Source organism: Sebastes fasciatus, chromosome 1 (assembly GCF_043250625.1).
Source record: "Sebastes fasciatus isolate fSebFas1 chromosome 1, fSebFas1.pri, whole genome shotgun sequence".
Taxonomy (NCBI): Eukaryota; Metazoa; Chordata; class Actinopteri; order Perciformes; family Sebastidae; genus Sebastes; species Sebastes fasciatus.
In genome coordinates, this window is record NC_133795.1 from 35,265,783 (window position 1) to 35,285,959 (window position 20,177).

At 37.7% G+C, this 20,177-nt stretch overlaps 2 protein-coding genes across 2 annotated transcripts; one reads left to right on the forward strand and one right to left on the reverse strand.

Annotated features, from left to right (window-relative positions):
- The first annotated feature begins 8,630 nt into the window (after positions 1–8,630).
- On the forward strand, positions 8,631–10,225 carry LOC141776954 (green-sensitive opsin-like). The gene is made up of 4 exons (XM_074650835.1): positions 8,631–9,033; positions 9,127–9,295; positions 9,471–9,636; positions 9,785–10,225. The coding sequence occupies exons 1-4, from the start codon at positions 8,649–8,651 to the stop codon at positions 10,223–10,225; spliced, it is 1,161 nt and encodes a 386-aa protein (XP_074506936.1). The 5' UTR covers positions 8,631–8,648.
- Positions 10,226–12,279: 2,054 nt separating this feature from the next.
- LOC141773810 (green-sensitive opsin-like) lies at positions 12,280–20,177 on the reverse strand. The gene is made up of 5 exons (XM_074645884.1): positions 18,433–20,177; positions 18,087–18,255; positions 15,684–15,849; positions 14,805–15,044; positions 12,280–14,018 (listed from the first exon to the last, which is right to left on the reverse strand). The coding sequence occupies exons 1-5, from the start codon at positions 18,794–18,796 to the stop codon at positions 13,920–13,922; spliced, it is 1,038 nt and encodes a 345-aa protein (XP_074501985.1). The 5' UTR covers positions 18,797–20,177; the 3' UTR covers positions 12,280–13,919.

Below are 20,177 nucleotides of genomic sequence, written 5' to 3' on the forward strand. Positions count from 1 at the left end.
ACCAAATTATCTTCCAGCGGTTTGATCACAAAATTCCTAAAAAATTATATTAACAAACATAATACTCATTGAAGGATACCTTGAGTAGGATAGCCTGCAGCCTCAACCCCATGGTTCCGCCCTTGGAGTAGAAGAGGTTCAGAAGCCTGGGAGTGTATTCATCCAGCTTGGACATGCACTTTGATTCAAGGTGCACAGTTGTGATTCTGTGAAACTCATCCTGGATCTGAAAGACCAGTAATAAAACCAGCATTAAAGCCTCAAATATTACTATTATACAATTTTATGACATCCGTGTTTGCTGATTGTTTACCTTCTGGGTTAAATCATCTGACTGTACACTGCGGGATTCCTGATGGAAGTACCAACTTCTCAATTCGGTCATCAATCATCATTCGGAGCTTTGCCTACATCTCTGCCAGCCTGACAAGAATGTGAATAGACAAAAGTTCAATAGCATCACAAGCAGAAGTTTAAAGATGAGACAAGACATACAGTGAGCAACGTAATTAAGAGGCTGGAGTGTGCCACCAGAATAGAAAAAAAAAATAGAACTAATTAATTTATTAATTAGATTGTTAATGTAATTAAAGTATATTTAAATTTGCCAATTTCAAATATTTCCTTATTCTGTATTTAATCAATAACATAATTGTAATATTAGTATTTGTTGTTTAGTATGTGTTGATACTGTATATATTACGTTATAGGGTTTTTGTCTGAAATCTAAAAAAAATTCAGAATAAACTATTATTACTATTATTTACAATGTTACAAGAAGAACAAGTGATTAATTTGAGTAATATAAATTGTAACTAGGGTGTGGAAAAGTATGCACAAACCATGTGTTATCATAGCTTGATTATGTCTATGAGAAATGAGTGATCAGTATTTTACATTTTCTGCTGCTTTAAGTCAAATTCAGGTTGGAACTACAGGTGTTGTTGTCCATCACTGATAATCAAAACTGAAGCAAATCTGCTTTCTAACCAGCAAAAGTTGATACAAAAAAAGCTAGTATTAACCAAATTTTGTATTGCAAAACAAACGGTGTACAAAACATTACACAACATGTACTGTATGTGAAACATTGTATCACATCAGATTGTGTATTGCATATAAGTGTGATACATACCTGTTGATAGATTTCAGTCAAAGACTCTTGATGCACCTGGAAAGACATTCATATTAGCTTTAATTCATGTAGCTGGTATGTCAATATACAGTAAAAAGATCACTTTCACCGTCTGTGGCATATTCTACAGATGTCTAGACATTGAAACTGTAGTAATGTTGCTGGTATGATGTCAATAAAATGTCAAACGGTCATTTTGACTGTCTATCTTTGCTGTGAACGGCGCAGCACACGGAAAACAATAGACGAGACCAGTAATCTGTAGAAGAGACGCAGCTCTGTTGGCTTTAACCTGTTAACGTGGACGCGGAAATAAAAAACAACAGGTTCCGGCTCACAGTCTCAGTCTGTCCCAGCGGTAACTAGTTTACTGACCTCAAATCCGCATTCACTAACGAGGCTTGGTGTAATCTGTCCGCATGAGCTGCAAACACTGTTTGAAAGTAACGCTACTCCAACAGAGTCAAAGTAAAACGGGTCGGTTCTACCATCTGAATCCCGCTGTGGCTTCATAGCACCGTGAACAGAGACATTAAACTGCGAGGCTCCGTGAATTAGTGATTAACAGCAACCAGAACATTCACTAAACACAATCATGAACTTTAGAGAGAGAGAAAGAGGAAATAAGGCACTTTCAAAATGTAATGACAAACCCTGATTAAACTACTGATGTTTAGGCTACAAAAGCTGACAAGTTGGTAACTGCTTTCAACAGTTTACTTGAGAAAACGAAATGTAGTAATGTCAAATATCTCTTATAATTAATCACCTCTGAGAGCAGGAAAGTTTGTTTGTTTAAGTTTAATTGTGCATGTTAATGCATAATTAAACAGGTGTGGGGTCTGGCTACTTGCTGGCGTTAGCTAGCTTGTTAGTGTGGGGATGGGTGGAAGCTCCTATGAACATGTGTAAAAGTAGATTAGCTGGTATATTCAAAGGGCATTATATGTGGTATAACGTTATACCTGGGAAAGTCACATGAAATTGTGACACAGAGTCAGTCTCTTTTTCAGTCCTTTATGCCTTTAGTTGAATTAAAGATAACACAGACTGACTATGAATACAGGCCTAGCTAAAGTTAACATTAGATAGTTGATTTTTGACTTACAGTGCAGTAAAGTTGGCATTTTTGGTAACTTGCAGTAACGTAAAACAATGTTAAACTGCTACAGCAACTTGGCTATAAATTGTTCGTTAATAACTAAAAACAATTAAACAGGTCTTACCTTTGTGAAAACGGTAAAATGGCAGTCCCTCAATGTGCTGCAGACAATGCTGGAAGTCCATGTGGCGCCAAAATGCCGTGGACGGAAGTGTAGTAAAGTGATTAAAACTAAAGACATCCCAATGAGTAAAATTTATCAATTTTCTGCATCTTAAATTTAACTGATAAAATATAATTAAGTTCTACTCAGTGATTCATAGCTGATTTTATTCAAACAAAACTAAGTAAAATGCAATTAATAAATCATTCTAATTTGTTCAATTCAGCTCAATGTGATTCCAAACTGCACAAAGTCTTTTTTATTATGTATAAGTTACTATTATTTATTAATTAAATATTAATTAACCCCAATCCCAGTTAGGCCTACTTGAGAAAATGTAATAGGCTAAATGTACTCAATACTTTTAACAGTAGGCCTAATGCTGTAACCATGTCTTGCAGTCAGTGTGTGAGCTTTGTTCAACAGTCTGATTGTACCTTATTGGATCAAACAGCAGAGTAAACAGTACACTCTGATGATGTGTTAGCAACTGTAACTACTCGCCCGGGCCACACAGCGCGCTTCAGGCTCGCCTGACGGCAGCGTCACGTCGTGGCCGCGTCATGCCCACCTAGGGTGTTCACACTAGATGCGAGTTACCCACGTCTCGGGAGCGTCTCAGCCACCTGCTGTGTTTTTGCTGTTGCTGACAGCCCTTTCTTTCTACATAGAGTTTGCCTTTTAATGGCCATTTAACTTCATAATAAATGTGATTTATATTTATTTAAGACAAAAAAGGGTAAGAACTATGTGGTAATTTGTAAATATTATTAAAAACAAGCAAATAAATTCATACATAAATATTAATATATAGCCCATATAAATCCCTCTTTTCTGTCAGTGAAGAGGGATTTCTGTGGGCTATATATTAATACAAAAAACTGCGCCTTGATGGAGAAAAACACCTGAAGTATTTCAGAATGAGCGCTGAACAAATGGACAATTTACTTTCATTGATTGGAGCTGACCTGACCAGGCAGACAACAACTTACAGGGCTGCCATTGAACCAAAACAGCGGCTTGCCGTCACACTGAGGTAATTATAACTATTTCAATTTATGGACCTGTGTTAATAAAGACCAGAGTAAATATAAGTAAAGTGTTTTTTGTTGTATTATTATAAAACAAGGCAAAATAAACAGTTTCGTTATTTGTTAACCTTTAGAAAACGAAAATTATTATTAAATATCTTAAAAAAAATTAAATAACACCTCTAAAAGAAAGAACAATAAAGTTAAGTGGTGTTTGTTGAGAGAGAGAGAGAGAGAGAGAGAGCGGGAGAGAGAGAGAGAGAGAGAGAGAGAGGCATCAGAAAAATACTGGCCATCACCTGATGTTCTTATAACCTATTAACCCAGTCTATTATATTTATAGCATATGTAGGGTTTCTGCTATGACTACTACAGTGTTTACAAAATTAAAAGCCTGTACTATATTAACTTGATGGAAACCTGCAAGTACACCACTGCTTTATTTAGAGTATTTCAGAATAAAAGCATTGTGTTAACGAATGCATGATTCTGTGCACTAAAAACGCTAGAGGCCTTTTATTTTGAAATCTAGATAGGAAGTGTAAAATATTGATGGTCAGTGACATATTCTACAGATGTCTAGACATGGAAACTGTAGTAATCTTGCTGGTATGATGTTCATATACTGTCAATAGATCACCTTCACTGTCTGTTGCTGCTGGGAGACGCAGCCGAGAGGTAAGCGGCTAGCGTGTAAAATAGGCGAGCCTTCTATTCTATAAAATAGACGCGCGTCTGACGTGCGTCTGACGTGCGTCTCATGCGGGCAGTGTGTCCACTCTAACCTGTTAACATGGACGCCGAAATAAAAAACAACACGCGACGTTGCCGTCACGCGAGCATGAAGCGGGCTGTGTGCTCCAGGCTTAAAATAGACGCGCGTCTGACGTGCGTCTGACGCGCGTCTGACGTGCGTCTCATGCGGGCAGTGTGTCCACTCTAACCTGTTAACATGGACGCCGAAATAAAAAACAACACGCGACGTTGCCGTCACGCGAGCATGAAGCGGGCCAAAAATGAAGTTGTGTTAAAGTAAAGAATACTGTAGTATTAGAGACTGATTTTCCAGATTGAATCCTTCCACAAACCACATACTTAGTCACAGACCACTGGTTAATCCTCTGGCTTATACTTAACGTGAGAGTTAATATGTCACGGTGGGTCTGTCAATCCCTGCAAACAATCTGCCTGGGAGGGTCAACTCAGGACTCTTGACCTCAGGCTATTAACGTGTCACACATAGGCTTACCTCTGTGGTTTAAAAAATATGTGTTTTTTATTTTTTTATCGATCATTTTCATTTGGAGATTTTGACACTTTATATATTCAAGGGCTGTACATGTTCGTAGCATGATATAGTGAGCAGCAGTTACTTAAAAGTGTGTTTCCATCTTTTTTTAAGTGTACATATACAATAAACATTGTGCCGGCCCGTACACGTATATATTGCATATACATACACACAAAAAATATGTTTTTAATTCATCAAGTACAAAATTACAATATACAGCAGGGACAAATAAATCTAGTTAGGACCTTCCAAATTTCCAGTTTACCAACACCTATTCAACACATTTTTACACATTTTTCTGAAAGAAAAAAAACAGTCTACACATAATACAGCATCAGATAGAAAGAAGAATGTCCAGAGCTGACCCAGTGGAGACGTCTGTCTTACTGGTTTAATCGTCCAACACTAATCCCAGTGCTGAGCATATACATTTACACTTATGGAAATGAAATGTGAACAACATTGCTGTAAATCTGTACAAATAATATATTTATTAAACATGAAACATTTGCATTTTGTGTTTTGACACAATAAAAAATAAGTGAGGGATAATGTACAGCGAGCCGGTCATCCCGTTCATCCCATTCTTTCACAACAATGACCCGCTAGCTGTACATTATCCCGCTTATTACATGGCTACTTACTTAAAAAATCTATATTTTTACACAAAAACGGTCCGCCAGAGTCTGACATCAGAGCTGCGCCCATAGCAACGGGCTGTTATACATAGCAATGGTCTGTTATACATAGCAACGGTCTGTTATACATAGCAACGGTCTGTTAAAGAGAAATTACAGACCGCAGAACACCATGATTGACCAATAAAAATCGAGTATTTAATACCACGACTGAATATATGTAATTCAAACATTAACAGCATCAGAAATGATGCACACTCTGCAAGTAAGTAGTTGCTGATGTATTAAAAACAAGCCTGTTAGTCAGTTCTGCAGTGCTGCTGGCACTTTGCACTATGAAAATTGTTAAAGGAGCCTGTTTGTTCAACAGCACTTAGATAACAAGATTAAACAGAGCTGAGCGCATTGCGGGATAGTTGTTGTTGAGACAGCGAAGGCAGCTCCCTTGTTTCCTAAGGATCCAACCTGTGGAAGTGGAGTATAAAACCAGACAACCAGGACGATCAAGACGCACACACACGACGTGTCACTCTCTTCTCTGCTTTCTGAGTATTGTTTAGAAGACATTCAATGTTTTAATGTGATGTTTAAGGCACCTTGGGTAGCATGATAAGAACCTGATTTGTATGAATATGAACCTCTTAAATACAGAATATTTATGCATTTGTGGTGGTTCACGCAAAATCTCAAATGAGTTGTGAAAAATTTATAATTCCCTACAGCTATGTGTGACACGTTAATAGCCTGAGGTCAAGAGTCCTGAGTTGACCCTCGCAGGCAGATTGTTTGCAGGGATTGACAGACCCACCGTGACCTTAACTCTCACGTTAAGTATAAGATTAACTTTAACTATAAAGTATTAACTATATCGGTTACTATTGTTCCCTGTTTACTGAGTTCATCTTTCATGACTGCCTCTGCCAGAGACCTTGCATTTGTTGTTTTCAGTGTCAAAGATATAATTAATAATTGTTTTTGTTTTGCAAAAATTATAATTATTCCTTAAGCACGTCTTCAGTCTCTAATTGCACTTTGGTCCTCACTGCATTCTCAAACATGTGCTTCAGTTTACTTTCCTTGGTTTTATACAGTTGCAATAATATATGATTCAATTCAGAGATTGATCATTGAAACTGTAGTTGTGATAGCAGTAGTTGCAGCAGTAATAGCAATTGTAGTGGTATTGTTTTTAACTGTGTAGGCTATATTTATAGTGTATATAGATTCAATAGAGAAACACATTTATGTATATAACAGGCCTTATTATAAGTTGTTTTCTGTAATGTATATGACATGAGTTTCAAAATATGTTTGTGACTGAATGAATAAAAACCTCATAACTTGAAATTCAAACATCATTTACTGCACTACTACTACTGTTCACTGATATTTTGAGTGAACAGAAAATTTGCTTATTCATTCCAACATCTTACATATTAGGCCTATTTATTAGATAGTCTTCTACAGGCAACTAATATCTCTTATAAGTCACTTTGTACTTTACCTCCATGTGTGGTTGTGAATCCGAGGATAGCACAGGCAGTGTTGGCTGTGATGAAGATGCTGACTCATCATCAGTCCTCTCACAGCTGAGCTGACCAGGATGCAGATGAGAGGCTGCTGGAGCTCCTTGGTTCAGCATCACTGGAAGTCCAAATACAGAAATATTTACCATGATTTAACAGGTAAAACTTTGGTTACTCAAAAAGACTTCTCACACTCCCCGTTGGACACGAGGATGTAGAAGTCAGTTCCCTGACACTGTTGACATCTTCAATTACAGCAGTGGATGGACGCCATGAGCTCATTTGTGGATGTCACCCGCACCTTAAGTTCATTACAGTTTCTTATTTCTTATTCACGGCAACAGCCTTTTAAGCGTCCTTCAACTGACCCCAGCTGGGTATACAATACGCACGCATAAAAAACATTAAACAAGCAAAAGAAACTACATAAAAGGGAAACTACGCCCATTTTCAAAATTCATACATGTTTATCCTATGGCCTAAGACAATTAAAAAAATATTACAAATGTTTAACTGTTTTACTTGTTTCTTTAACTGCTGTTTTTTGTCTTATAATACATACATATACTGTATATATTTGTAAAGTACAAAATGACTTATAAGAGATATACTTATACTTTATACCCTATGACATCACAAGTTTGAGACTTACTTCTCTATTTTCTGAACTTTACCAGGCCATGGATGTAACATGTCGGAATTTCCAAATTTGGGTGGTGTTCCTCTTCAAACAAGCAAAAACCTACATTACACTGGATGTAACTGGTGTAACAAGCAGCGTTTCCTTGCATTGAATTTAAAATGGTGTATCATCTGTAACAGTGACATTCTTTAAGATGAACATATTTCTTTACAGTAGACTGAGAATTGTATTGTATCTGCACTCTACTAATGTGGCCAAATCTGTCTGTTGGTTCAATCAATATCTGTCTTCAGTGACTTCTTTGACTTCCTTTGACTTTTGAGAATCTCTTCAAGCTTCAGTTACACAAAAGGCATTATTATTTGATACCGTATAATCACTGATAGTGCTATTGTGGGATAACAAATTAGATAGGTCCTTCAGTGTCAAATATATTCTATCCAACCCATGACAGTAAGCTTTTGCTGCAGTAAATCACAGCCAGGTCACCGTAGAGACAATGAGGTTAATCCAATCAAGATAATGACACCCACAGTTCCTCCATATGGAGATGAACACTGAGGGTTTAAATATTAAAACACATAGCCATTCGGCATAATGTGTTTAAGTAGTAAAGGAAAGGAAGTGAGGAAATCCTGCCCATATTATTGAAAATAGAGTAGAAAGAAAAGTGATTACTAAAATAGTGATAGAGATGAGGATTCCCACCTTGGCTCAGTCATGCATAGGGCTCAAGTGCTCATGGGCCATCATCACATGTTATACTTATTATAAATGTATATGATTCCAGGTTTGATTATTAGTATGTTTATTGTAGATGGCGTCATAAGATCTGTTGACTAAACTTAATTCTGATTCTTTAATAAGGATTAGGAGAAATCACCTGGACCTGTGAAGTGGAGCAAATTACTTTAGGCCCTGGCATCTCTCCAGTGTTAAAGTGAATTACTGACCGGGTTTAATTTTAGTACTACCTCACAGTCCTTTAATCCCATTTCGTGGGATAGTGGGTTAGTGGTGAGGTATAAAAATCACACTGTGCAACTCTGACTGTCGAGTCCACCAACACTCTTGAGTTCTTTAGGCGAAGAAGATCAACAGAACAACAGACTAGTGAAGATGGCTTGGGACGGAGGAATCGAGCCCAATGGCACAGAGGGCAACAACTTCTACATCCCCATGTCCAACAAGACCGGGATTGTTAGAAGTCCTTATGAATATCCGCAGTACTATTTGGCGGATCCCATCATGTTCAAGCTTCTAGCTCTCTACATGTTCTTCCTGATCTGCACTGGAACTCCCATCAACGCTCTGACGTTGTTGGTAACGGCTCAGAACAAGAAACTCCGGCAACCTCTCAACTACATCCTGGTCAACCTGGCTGTGGCTGGACTGATCATGTGCGCCTTCGGATTCACCATCACCATCACATCCGCTGTCAACGGCTACTTCATCCTCGGAGCCACCGCCTGCGCTGTCGAGGGATTCATGGCCACGCTTGGAGGTAAGAAAGGCGAATCAAGAAGTTCCATCTTTAGTGTGTTTGGAAAGAAAAAAACATTGCACCATATGAATTAATCTTACCTTTCCTCTACAGGTGAAGTTTCTCTCTGGTCCCTGGTCGTCCTGGCTGTTGAGAGATACATCGTTGTCTGCAAACCCATGGGAAGCTTCAAGTTCACCGGAACTCACGCAGGAGCGGGAGTCCTTTTCACCTGGATCATGGCTCTCGCTTGTGCCGCCCCTCCACTGGCTGGCTGGTCCAGGTAATTCACATTTGTATTTGTCAGTTTACTCACAATAAATATTACTTTAAATCTCAATATTTAATTACAACTCAAACAAACAATTCAGGCTTAAGAAAATGACAGTGTAGAAGCAAAGTCGTGAGGTTGGCAGATACTGTAGTTGCAATATTTTCTCTTCTTAAACCTCACACAGGTACCTTCCTGAGGGCATGCAGTGCTCTTGTGGACCTGACTACTACACTCTGGCTCCAGGCTTCAACAACGAATCATACGTCATCTACATGTTTGTCGTCCACTTCTTCACCCCCGTCTTCCTCATTTGCTTCACTTACGGAAGCCTCGTGCTGACAGTCAAAGCTGTAAGTGACGTTTACGGTCGTGAAATGTTTACCTCATGGCTAAACCTCAGAGAATTACAATTTTTCTATAGTCGCTTTTCATTGAAAGCTCTGCAAAACGGTCTGTGCTCTGAATTCTGATGATACCTTCTGGTCTCAAACACTTTAGGCCGCAGCTCAGCAGCAGGAGTCAGAGTCTACCCAGAAGGCCGAGAGGGAAGTTACACGCATGTGCATCTTGATGGTCTTTGGCTTCCTGCTAGCTTGGGTGCCATATGCCAGTTTCGCCGGTTGGATCTTCTTGAATAAAGGCGCTGCCTTCACCGCCCTGACAGCAGCTATCCCAGCCTTCTTTGCAAAGAGCTCAGCCCTGTATAATCCTGTTATCTATGTGCTGTTTAACAAGCAGGTTGGTTTATATGAAAATGATCTTCATTTTTTAGTGTTTAAACCCACCACAATCCTCATTACATGCTTGTTATTTCAACATCCTCTTTGCTCTCTTTTCCAGTTCCGTAACTGCATGCTGAGCACTATTGGAATGGGCGGCATGGTGGATGATGAGAGCTCAGTCTCTGCCAGCAAGACAGAAGTGTCCTCTGTCTCTTAAATATAGAGACATTTTCATATACCTGGACATTTTCCTTTCTATTGTCTCTTTGATGGTGAATAATCCTGGATGTGGACTGAGTGAAGTTCAGGGATGTCTGGATCTGGCTCCAGCACCAAACTCATGAACTGCATTTTCTCATCTTTTATTTGAAGGATGTTGGAAACTGTTTGTCATGTCAATGTGAACTCAAAATCATAGCGAATCATGATAAGATCTGTTAACACATGTATGTGGATGCTCATTTTGACTCCCCCCCGTGTTGTCAGAGGCATAGCTGGCCCTGAAATGTTTCAGCTATTTGGCACCAATATTTGTTCTCGCTTACATCAGTGGGAACACATTTTGTACTGTATTTTCAAAATGAGCAACTATATATGATGTAAAACTATATTTTTGTCACTTGCTGAGTTGGTCCTGAATTGTATGAATTGTAAACATTGTATATATTATATAAATGAACATAGATAAATAAAATGCATGCATAAATATGTTGTCATATTGAGTTAATTTCAAACAACAAGCCATAAAAACTGTCTGCCAATACTCTAAATATTTATCAGGATTTAAACAGAGAACCTTGTGTTTCTCCTGTTCATGTTATTTAGAGCTAAACTGGCTGACTAAATGTTCCTTATCTAAGTCTCAGCCTGGCCTGTGGAGGGCGTCAGCACCCAAAGGAGGCCCCTGAGTATCATGTCATCAGGGTTACCGGATCATAACAGTGCAAAGACAAAAAGGAGTGTGGTAAAGCTAGATCAGGTTAATAACATTAACAAGGATAAGAGATAAAGCAGGGATAAGTTGTATTGGCCTTTCGTAAATTGGCTCAGGAAAGTGGACACTTAACGGTGTTTTATGTTGAAGCAGAAACTTCAATCTGAATCAGATAAAGGACCAAATGATCTTACATGGTGGTAGCGGGGAATTGATTTGGGTAACAATTTGTCTGTTTGTTTTAATATAAAATAGTGACAGGATGTGAAAGGACAAGAGGAGATAACAGCTTTCAGAAAAAAATATAATGAAGGCAGAAAAGTGTGAAAGCCATGGAGGTGACAGATGATTCTTTTTTACTTACAGGAGGACTGTGGACAGAGTGAGAGAGGTTGTCAATTTGCACCTAGACCCAAACTAAATTGTTGTCCCTATATGTCATTCCCACAGTACAAGTGACAAAAAGTCCAAATTGAGCGGCAACTTTATTGTAACTTAACTCTTATTATTATATCAGGGAATATTATTACTATATTATGTTATGTATTATCTTTTGCACAATGTATATTTTACACTATAATAGTAACGTGAGAATATTTGGTGTTGCAGTATTATTAAACAGAAATTGTTTTTAGACCTTATACCGCAGCGTTGTAGTGTAATACTGTTGTAGTGTTCTACTGTTGTAGTGTAATACTGTCTCTTGGGAATAGTGGAAATGTGGAAATGTCGACTACTTGAACACGAATATAAATGAATATGATGAACTTACTTTTTCAGTAGTTAGGTCTCTGTTGGAGGCAACATGTTGCTAGAGAATCTTCCAGTTTACGCGGTTAACGCTTCTTCTTCTTCTTCTTCTTCTTTTTCTTCCTTCTTGTATTGCGGCGGATGGCCTCCAGCTGATTGGTTCCATTAGCGCCACCTCCTGCTCCGGAGTGACCAATGACAGTTGGCCCCGCGCTTTTTGAATATATTCCATTTCCGGTGGTGACAAAACTCAATTACATTGGTTTCAATTTTGACACGCTTAAAGCAAGAACGTGGTTCTTATTGCACGCGTTTGCCTTGCGCATTATCTTGTCATTCACACACCTATTCGTACGACCGGGCTGAAATGTTACGTATTAGCAAATAGAAACCAATGCAATATATATATATATAGTATTATAATATTAATTGAACTGTTTAAATGTAAAACAAAAACAAAAAAAGAAAGAAAGAATAGAAAACAAAGTCAGTGTATCTTTTGGTCATTCGATTTTCCTTTCAAAAAGGATATTAAAATACAAAACATTAGAGGTTATTTGAATTTTATTTTAAAATACAACATTTTTTAATTGAAATACATGGCGTTTTTCTTTATCAGGGTAAAAAAGGGATGAACTAAACTTAAAAAATGGGTTTATTTTTTAGTTCACAAAACAAAAAATAAAATCACTAGAAGACAGAAACGAAAAAACGCCCGTTTTTTCATATTCTGCGACCGGAAGCTGGGTAAGAGCGCGTATGAGGACAGTGCTGTGTATGAGAGAAAAAAAGTATTGTGCTGGTGTGTAACTGAAGGTGATGGACATGGATCAGTATGTAGTTTTTTGAAACAATTAAAGAGTGTGTCTCAAGGAAGAAGACATGACTGCAGAAAAACTAACTAACTTCGGTATAGTTGGAAAGATATTGAAAGATTCTATACCTTCCCGGATCAATAACTCATGAGCGAAACATTGTTAAAACACAAACGGGGGCTCTTTCTAACCGTAGTAAGGTAGACAAGGAGCTACAACCTCATATTAATCAAAACGAGCCATCCTCCGAGCTGGACACATAACATTGGACTCTATGTGCAGCCGGCTGTGAGACGAGTGGTCAGGGACCGTCTACAAAGTGCAACATCGAAAAGAGTTGCTATAAAAATATTCAATAACTTCAGTCTTGTGCAGTGTAGTACCATCAAAATTATTTCACACATCAATGGTCTCTTCCTGATTATACTACAATGCTTAGTTTGGAAAAATATGTTTTTACATTATTTTGGTGATTTTGTATTGGGAAAAATATTCAATATTTTCAGTATTATACAGTTTAGTGCCATCAAAATTACTTCACACATCAATGGTCTCCTCATGTACTAATAAGAAACTAATAAAGCAAAAACACATTTTTGTAGATGGTCCCTGACCACTCGTCTCACAGCTGGCTGCACATAGAGACCAATGTTATGTGTCCAGCTCGGAGGACGGCTCGTTGTGATTAAGATTAGGTTGTAGCTAATTGTCTACCTTGCTACGGTGAGAAAGAGCCGTCATTTGTGTTTTAACAACGTTTCGTTTATAAGTTATTGATCCGGGAAGTATCTCTCATACACAGCACCGTCCTCATACGCGCTCTTACCCAACTTCCGGTCGCAGAATATGAAAAATCGGGCGTTTCTTTTGTTTCTGTCTTCTAGTGATTTTATTTTGTTGTTTTTAGAAATAAAAAATGAAAATCAACCTGTTTTTTAAGTTTAGTTCATCCCTTTTTGACCCTGATAAAGAAAAACGCCTGGTATTTCAATTTTAATTTTTGTATTTTAAAATGAAAATCAAATAACCTCAAATGTTTGTATTTTACTATCCTTTTGTGACAAGGAAATCGAATGACCAAAAGATACACTGACCCAAGAAGTCTTTTCATGCATGCATTTAATAACTTTTTTCTACACTTTTGTGTTTATAAAATATATACAGAATATTATGACAGAGGCCAACAGACATGTTAACCTCTCCATGTCATAAATATACAAAGATGATTCTCACCCACTTGCACATCCAAACATCACATCATTATTACAAGAAAACACTTCAGGCTGTGTTTCAGAGATGTTTTTTGCTTGATCCTTTTTCAGCTGAGACATGATGTTGGAGTCCAGTTGTTAGACACAAAGGAGTCTTCTTGATTAAGAAGGAGGCAGTCCGGAGTTGTGAAGTTATTCTTCTTAAGAGACAGAAGAGACTTCTGTCTTGCTGGCTGATACTGAGGTCTCATCATCAACCGCACCACCCATTCCAACTGTAGAGAGCATGCAGTTACGGAACTGAAAAGGAGAAAACATGCAGAGGTAAGATATCAGACCAAATTTCACTCTATTATTGATACAACATTTGTTTCTAAATCTCAAATCCATGAATATATGGATGAGCGCTAATCTGAAAAGTTTGCCTTTTTTGGTGTTTTCAGACAGAGCATGAATTTCTGATCGTGGTGGTGACACTTTACTTTAAGTCCCCCCCTATTTAGCATTCATAAGCAGTACAAAAAACATGTAAATACTTTATAGCACACTAAAATGTCATTGTAAACAGCAATTATAACTTCTCCTATGAAGACTTTTTATATCATAACTGTTTTACTATATTATCACACTTTATAAAGAGTATATAAACTGTAACAACTTTAGTAATGGTTAATAACTAATTTACTGATGCTTTATGCAACAGTTAGAATCCTTTAATACTTTTAACATTAACATTTATAATTGCAGATGACTTACTAACTGTATTGGCCTTTATTATCACAGTAATGTATTTGACATAACTGCGGACCTGGTGGTTTATTTTCCTTTACTAATAACGTGCGTAATAATGAATCAAAAGACAGAAAGGTTTTTCACAACCTGGCAACCCAAAAGTTGTTTTCGTCAACGGCTTATAACTGTTCTATAAAGCATTAGCAAAACACTTATTCATCATTAATAAAGCCATTAGATTCAGCTTATAAACCCTTTATAAAGAGTGACTTATCAGCCTTTGGTCCATCTCTCCTGAGGAGAACTACGCTGGTTTATGCAGTGAGAGGTCACACAACGTAGTAATAAACTGACCTGTTTGTTAAACAACACATAGATAATAGGGTTGAACAACGCTGAGCTCTTTGCGAAGAAGGCGGGGATAGCCATGGCTGTTGCTGTGAACGCGGCTCCCTTGTTGAAGAAGATCCACGCAGCAAAGCTAGCATATGGAGTCCAGGCCACCAGGAAGCCCAACACCATCAGGATGCACATGCGCGTCACTTCCCTCTCAGCTTTCTGGGTGGACTCTGACTCCTGCTGCTGGGCTGCGGCCTGAAATATGTTGAACAGAGGAGCAGGAAGGAGATTAATGAAACATACTCACAGCAAGTCTCAGTTTAACATGGAGTCACTGCTCCGTTAAGTGAATCACAAAGTCTTCTTCCTAGGTGGTGTTGCTTTAACTAGATTTGATAGATTAATTAATGGATTAATTAAGAAAATAATTGGCAGTTTAATCAATAATTAGTTGAAGCTCTATGCCCTATATGTTGGTCCCCAGAGAGAAACTGCAGACCAGTTGCTTAGGGTTTACTAGTAATATGAATAGTGCACTTGAAAGCTTTGCAGATACTACAATATTTATCTTATTTTATCTTACACAGTGATAAAGGAGGCTGTAACTTTGGGAAATTGAGTTTAAATTTCGTATTTATCAGCGTATAAATATATTATAAAACAGTAATATGAATAAATCTGACTTGTATAGAGCTAGAGTAGTCAAAGACACGTTACAGCACAGAAAGGGTAAACACTACTATTAAAATGAAAATGGGGTAGGTAGTAAACACAAAGAACAGGTGAGTGTCAAATGTGGGATGTTAGAAGGGAGGTGTAACTACTTTAAAAAGGCCTCGTCACCCTTCATAGAAGAGTATTATAGTATAGTACAGCTAAGGAAATCAGACTTACAGCTTTGACTGTCAGCACAAGGCTGCCATAAGTGAAGACGATGGTGAAGACGGGAAAACAGAAGTGGCAGGTGAACATGTACATGACGTATGATTCGTTGTTGAAACCTGGAGCCGTAGTGTAGTAGTCAGGTCCACAAGAGCACTGCAGACCCTCAGGAAGGTACCTGTGTGAGAACAGAGACAATCAATCCAAACTGTACAATCAATGAGCTCTATAGGGAGGAAACATGCTGTACACCACTACACACGTTCAATCTAGTTTTTAAAATAAAGAATAAACACAATTGTGGAAGCAAGAAACACTTTTCTCGCTGTTTACTGTATTTTTGGATCCATTTTATTGTTTCATTTTCAAATAGGTGCTGTCGTGACAGCTACAGCTTGCCCATTTCACCAGCTGCAGAATAATAAATGAAGCAACAACAGGAGATTTGGATGAGGCCAAAACATCCCTTTCCCTCTGTAGGAACATCACTCTTAGACAGCACAAGCATCCCTTTGTGTCAGGCTGTACTGGGCTGCAGTTGGAAACTTGATTGACAGCTGAACATCAGAGAACTACTTTTGTTTTACCATCTGTTCAGGCTGCAGCTGCAACTTTACTGTACTGTCCATCAAAATATTCTCTCTTAATGCAAACATCCAAGTGATGCAGCACAGTGGAGGCACAGCACTTGTACTTAAATTGAGTATTTCTATTTTACGCTACTTTATACTGTACTTTTAATTTTTTCCTGGATTTTGTGGGTCCAGATGAATCTATCCATATAAGCCACGCCCATTTGCATCTAGATTTATTTTCCATCATTTTGAATTTTTTCCAAATCAGATATTTTGCTACTCTTCCTACAGATTTTGAGAAATTGTCATAAAATTGGTACAAAACATCTTTGGACCGAGCAGGAAATAGTTACTTTTTGGGATTTTTGATGTCCCATAGAGTTTTGCTATAGCTGCCCTCAAAGTTAGCTCAAATGCTGTGGGCATGTTATATCTCCTGAACGCTTTGTTCTATTTGGTGCCATTTGGCCAATATGTGGCGCTGTAGCAGAATCAAAATAAAAACAATAATCAAAATCTAACTATAAAGGAAGGAATCTCCGTCTGTGTATGTATGTATGACTGTTGCATATCTCGAGAACCGTTCATCCAATCAACTTCACACTTGGTGGGTGCAAGCAACCATTCCGTGGTTCTTGACAACGCTGCAAGCAGCATTTCTGGTGCTATAAATGATCACTAGTATGATCAATTTGTAAAATATTATGTAATGTTAAACAAAAAAAACCTGTATAAAAAGTAGTTGAAATGAGCTCCACCAGCTGCAACAATAAATGCTGCTTAAATGCTAATTCATCAGTAATAGTAATCCACTATTATAATATATAATGATATGTCTGTACAAAGAGTACTTTTACTTTGATACTTTTGACTGGTAGAGTAATAAGTCAATACTTTGACAACATTTTGAATGCAGGACTCTTATATCTGAATTTATTTTTTTTAGTGTTACTAGTTTGTGGCTACTTTAAGTTTTGCCAATGCTCAACTCTATTGAGACACTGTACAGGGCAACATAGTGCTGACTGCAAATAATCTGCATAGGGTTTCATTTAAGTAGCTAATGGTTTCTTGTTTGATTGTTCTAATTTAGGTCGTTGACCTAATTGGTTACTAACAGATTAGTAGAGTGAGTTCTGACCCTCCTGCTCATCCCTCTTCAGCTCCACTCAGACAAAAAGAAAATCCTCTCAGAGACCAGAGGTTGATTACCTCACCTGACCACATCTACATTGCAACAGTTTTCGGTCACCATAATTGTTCCTCCTGCCCATGCTTAACAATTACAGCAACCAAAAGATCATCATTGTACATGTGGGCATGTATTTTTACAGCTAATATTACTGCTATTATTAGTAGTAGTAGTCATATTACTGCTATTATAACTGGAATCACTATTATCACTCTATTATATCCATCCATATTGATTATTTTTATTAGTCCTATTTGTATTACTATTATAGCTGTTGTGCTATTATTGTGGTTGCTGTCTCTCTCTTTCTCAACCTAACCGGTCGCCGGCCCAGAGCCTTGCCAAGGTGCCCACGGTTTCTACCCATTAAAGGGACGTTTTTTCTTGCCACTATCGCACTGAGTGCTTGCTCATGGAGAATCTCTTGTTGGATCTCTAAATCATTGAGTACGGTCTAGAACTGCTCTACATGAAAAGTGTCTTGAGATGACTTCTGTTATGATTTGACGCTATATAAATTAAACTGAATTGAATGTGAGTGCTGTTTACAGACAGACTTCAAAAAGTGTGAGGCTATCTGTTAATGTGTAGTGTCTCTGTATGTTTTAGCTTTAGCGTTGGCACAGATGTTTCATCTTTCATATTTACCTGGACCAGCCAACCAGTGGAGGGGCGGCACAAGCGAGAGCCATGATCCAGGTGAGAACAACTCCAGCTCCTGCGTGAGTTCCGGTGAACTTGAAGCTTCCCATGGGTTTGCAGACGACGATGTATCTCTCAACAGCCAGGACGACCAGGGACCAGAGAGCAACTTGACCTGTAAGACAAAAACATCTGGTTAAAATGGTAGTTGCGTCTATGTTTGAATTGTTACATGTATCACAGAGCTTTGCAGTGGATATTTCAGGCAGTACTGTAAAATATGGATGACATAATTATTATTTTTTTCATGACAAAAGCAACAATATACATTAATGCAATTCGTATAGCATACCTCCTAGAGTAGCCATGAATCCCTCAACGGCACAACCCATTGCTCCGAAAACAAAGTAGCCGTTAATAGCAGTTATGAAGGTGACGGTGAATCCAAAGCAGACCATGATCAGTCCGGCTACAGCCAGGTTGACAAGGATGAAGTTGAGAGGTTGCCGGAGCTTCTTGTTCTGAGCCGTCACCACAAGAGTGAGAAAGTTGATGGGGAAGCCGGTGCAGATCAGGAAGAACATGTAGAAAGCCAGCAGTTTGAATTGAATTGGATCCCCAAGGTAGTACTGTGGATATTCAAAAGGACTCCTAACAAGCCCCGTCCTGTTGTTCATGGGGATGTAGAAGTTCTTGCCCTCTGTGCCGTTCTCCATCTTGATTGAGTGAGAGGACCGACTGTGTGTTGCAGTGTTGAACCCCTCTGCAGCTGGTTTCACGTCTAACTTTATAGTGTTCAAAAAGTGGATTACAAGAGGATTGAGTTATCTTAAAAGGCTAAAGTCTTAAGTCTTTAAATCTTTTAACTCAGTAATTTACTTTAATACGGTTACTTGTCTACTTTAACATTGAGTTTTGTAAACAGAGTTCACCCTCCAGACTTCTATCTTTTCTTTATTTTAACGTCACTAACTTGCGTTGTGCTTGAGGAAGAAAAAACCCTGAGCATATCTGGAGAAAAGTAAAATCTCTTTGCAAATTCTCACCAACTGTTTTTTCTTATCCTCGTAGTGTGAATCATCATGTTACACACAACTGATAACCTCTTACACATTTCAATAGTTATTTATTAATTGATTAATTATAAATACCCTGCAAGTCGGTGGATTTTTTATATTTTGAACACATTTTAACGTCTACCTTGTTATTGTTTGCTGCTTGTTATTTGTAAAACATTCAATATTTTGGTTTATACATTTATTTCTTAACAAATAATAGAAAATCATTTTGATTCATAATCCTTTGTTTTATTCTGTTGCTTTAATGCAGTTCTCTTTTCATCCCATCATCTTCATTATTCACCACAATAGCAGGACTGTAATTGAAGAGAAAAACTTTTTTGTTCTTTTTACAAATTTGTTTGATGTTTAAAGTGGCAATCTGGAAGATTTTCATTTAAATAAATGTCTGTTAAGTCACTATATCATCCATAACCAAATAAGATTAAAATACAATGGTGATTGAACCTGTGGTCTACTGACGAAAGTATTGCAATATTTATATATTTGCAGTACTGGGTGTCTGTGGTGACATTTTTGGATAAAATGCTTTTGTATACAAAACAAAATATCAAACTATGCACACAATTCTGAAAACGTTAAGCTCATGTACATAGAAATAAAATGTGTTGTATTTTATTTCTATGACTCCAGACTGCTAAAGCACTGTAAGCACAATTCCACTGTTTTCACTCAACAAGGACTGAAATCTTTGCCATTTTAATTCTAAATTCAGGTAGACAAATTTTAGAAAATAAAAAAGCCTTATTAGGATATTATACCAAAATTGCCTGAGTTGTTTTGACTTCTAATAAAGAAGTAGTAAATATATAATAGCTCAACACATTCATTGAATACTGTAGTTGAAATTTGGCAGTTTCAACTACAATATCCATATATAAATATGTCCCTCTGGCCGCACATGACTTCTTCAATGCCTATATAATCATCACAACATTTAAAGCAGAGTGTTAACAACTGTAAGTTGAATACATTTCCTCATCATATGAAATGTAATATTTGTGTTTAAACCAGAAAA

What these genes read in the sequence shown, in the direction of transcription:
- LOC141776954 (XM_074650835.1), top strand. Translation starts at nt 8,649, where the DNA reads ATGGCTTGGGACGGAGGAATCGAGCCCAATGGCACAGAGGGCAACAAC. An exon ending in CCACTGGCTGGCTGGTCCAG is followed by an intron (nt 9,296 to 9,470) that starts GTAATTCACATT and finishes AACCTCACACAG; the next exon opens with GTACCTTCCTGAGGGCATGC. An exon ending in TCGTGCTGACAGTCAAAGCT is followed by an intron (nt 9,637 to 9,784) that starts GTAAGTGACGTT and finishes CAAACACTTTAG; the next exon opens with GCCGCAGCTCAGCAGCAGGA.
- LOC141773810 (XM_074645884.1), bottom strand. Translation starts at nt 18,796, where the DNA reads ATGGAGAACGGCACAGAGGGCAAGAACTTCTACATCCCCATGAACAAC. An exon ending in TTGTGCTGACAGTCAAAGCT is followed by an intron (nt 15,045 to 15,683) that starts GTAAGTCTGATT and finishes AACATATTTCAG; the next exon opens with GCCGCAGCCCAGCAGCAGGA. An exon ending in ATGTGTTGTTTAACAAACAG is followed by an intron (nt 14,019 to 14,804) that starts GTCAGTTTATTA and finishes TCTCCTTTTCAG; the next exon opens with TTCCGTAACTGCATGCTCTC.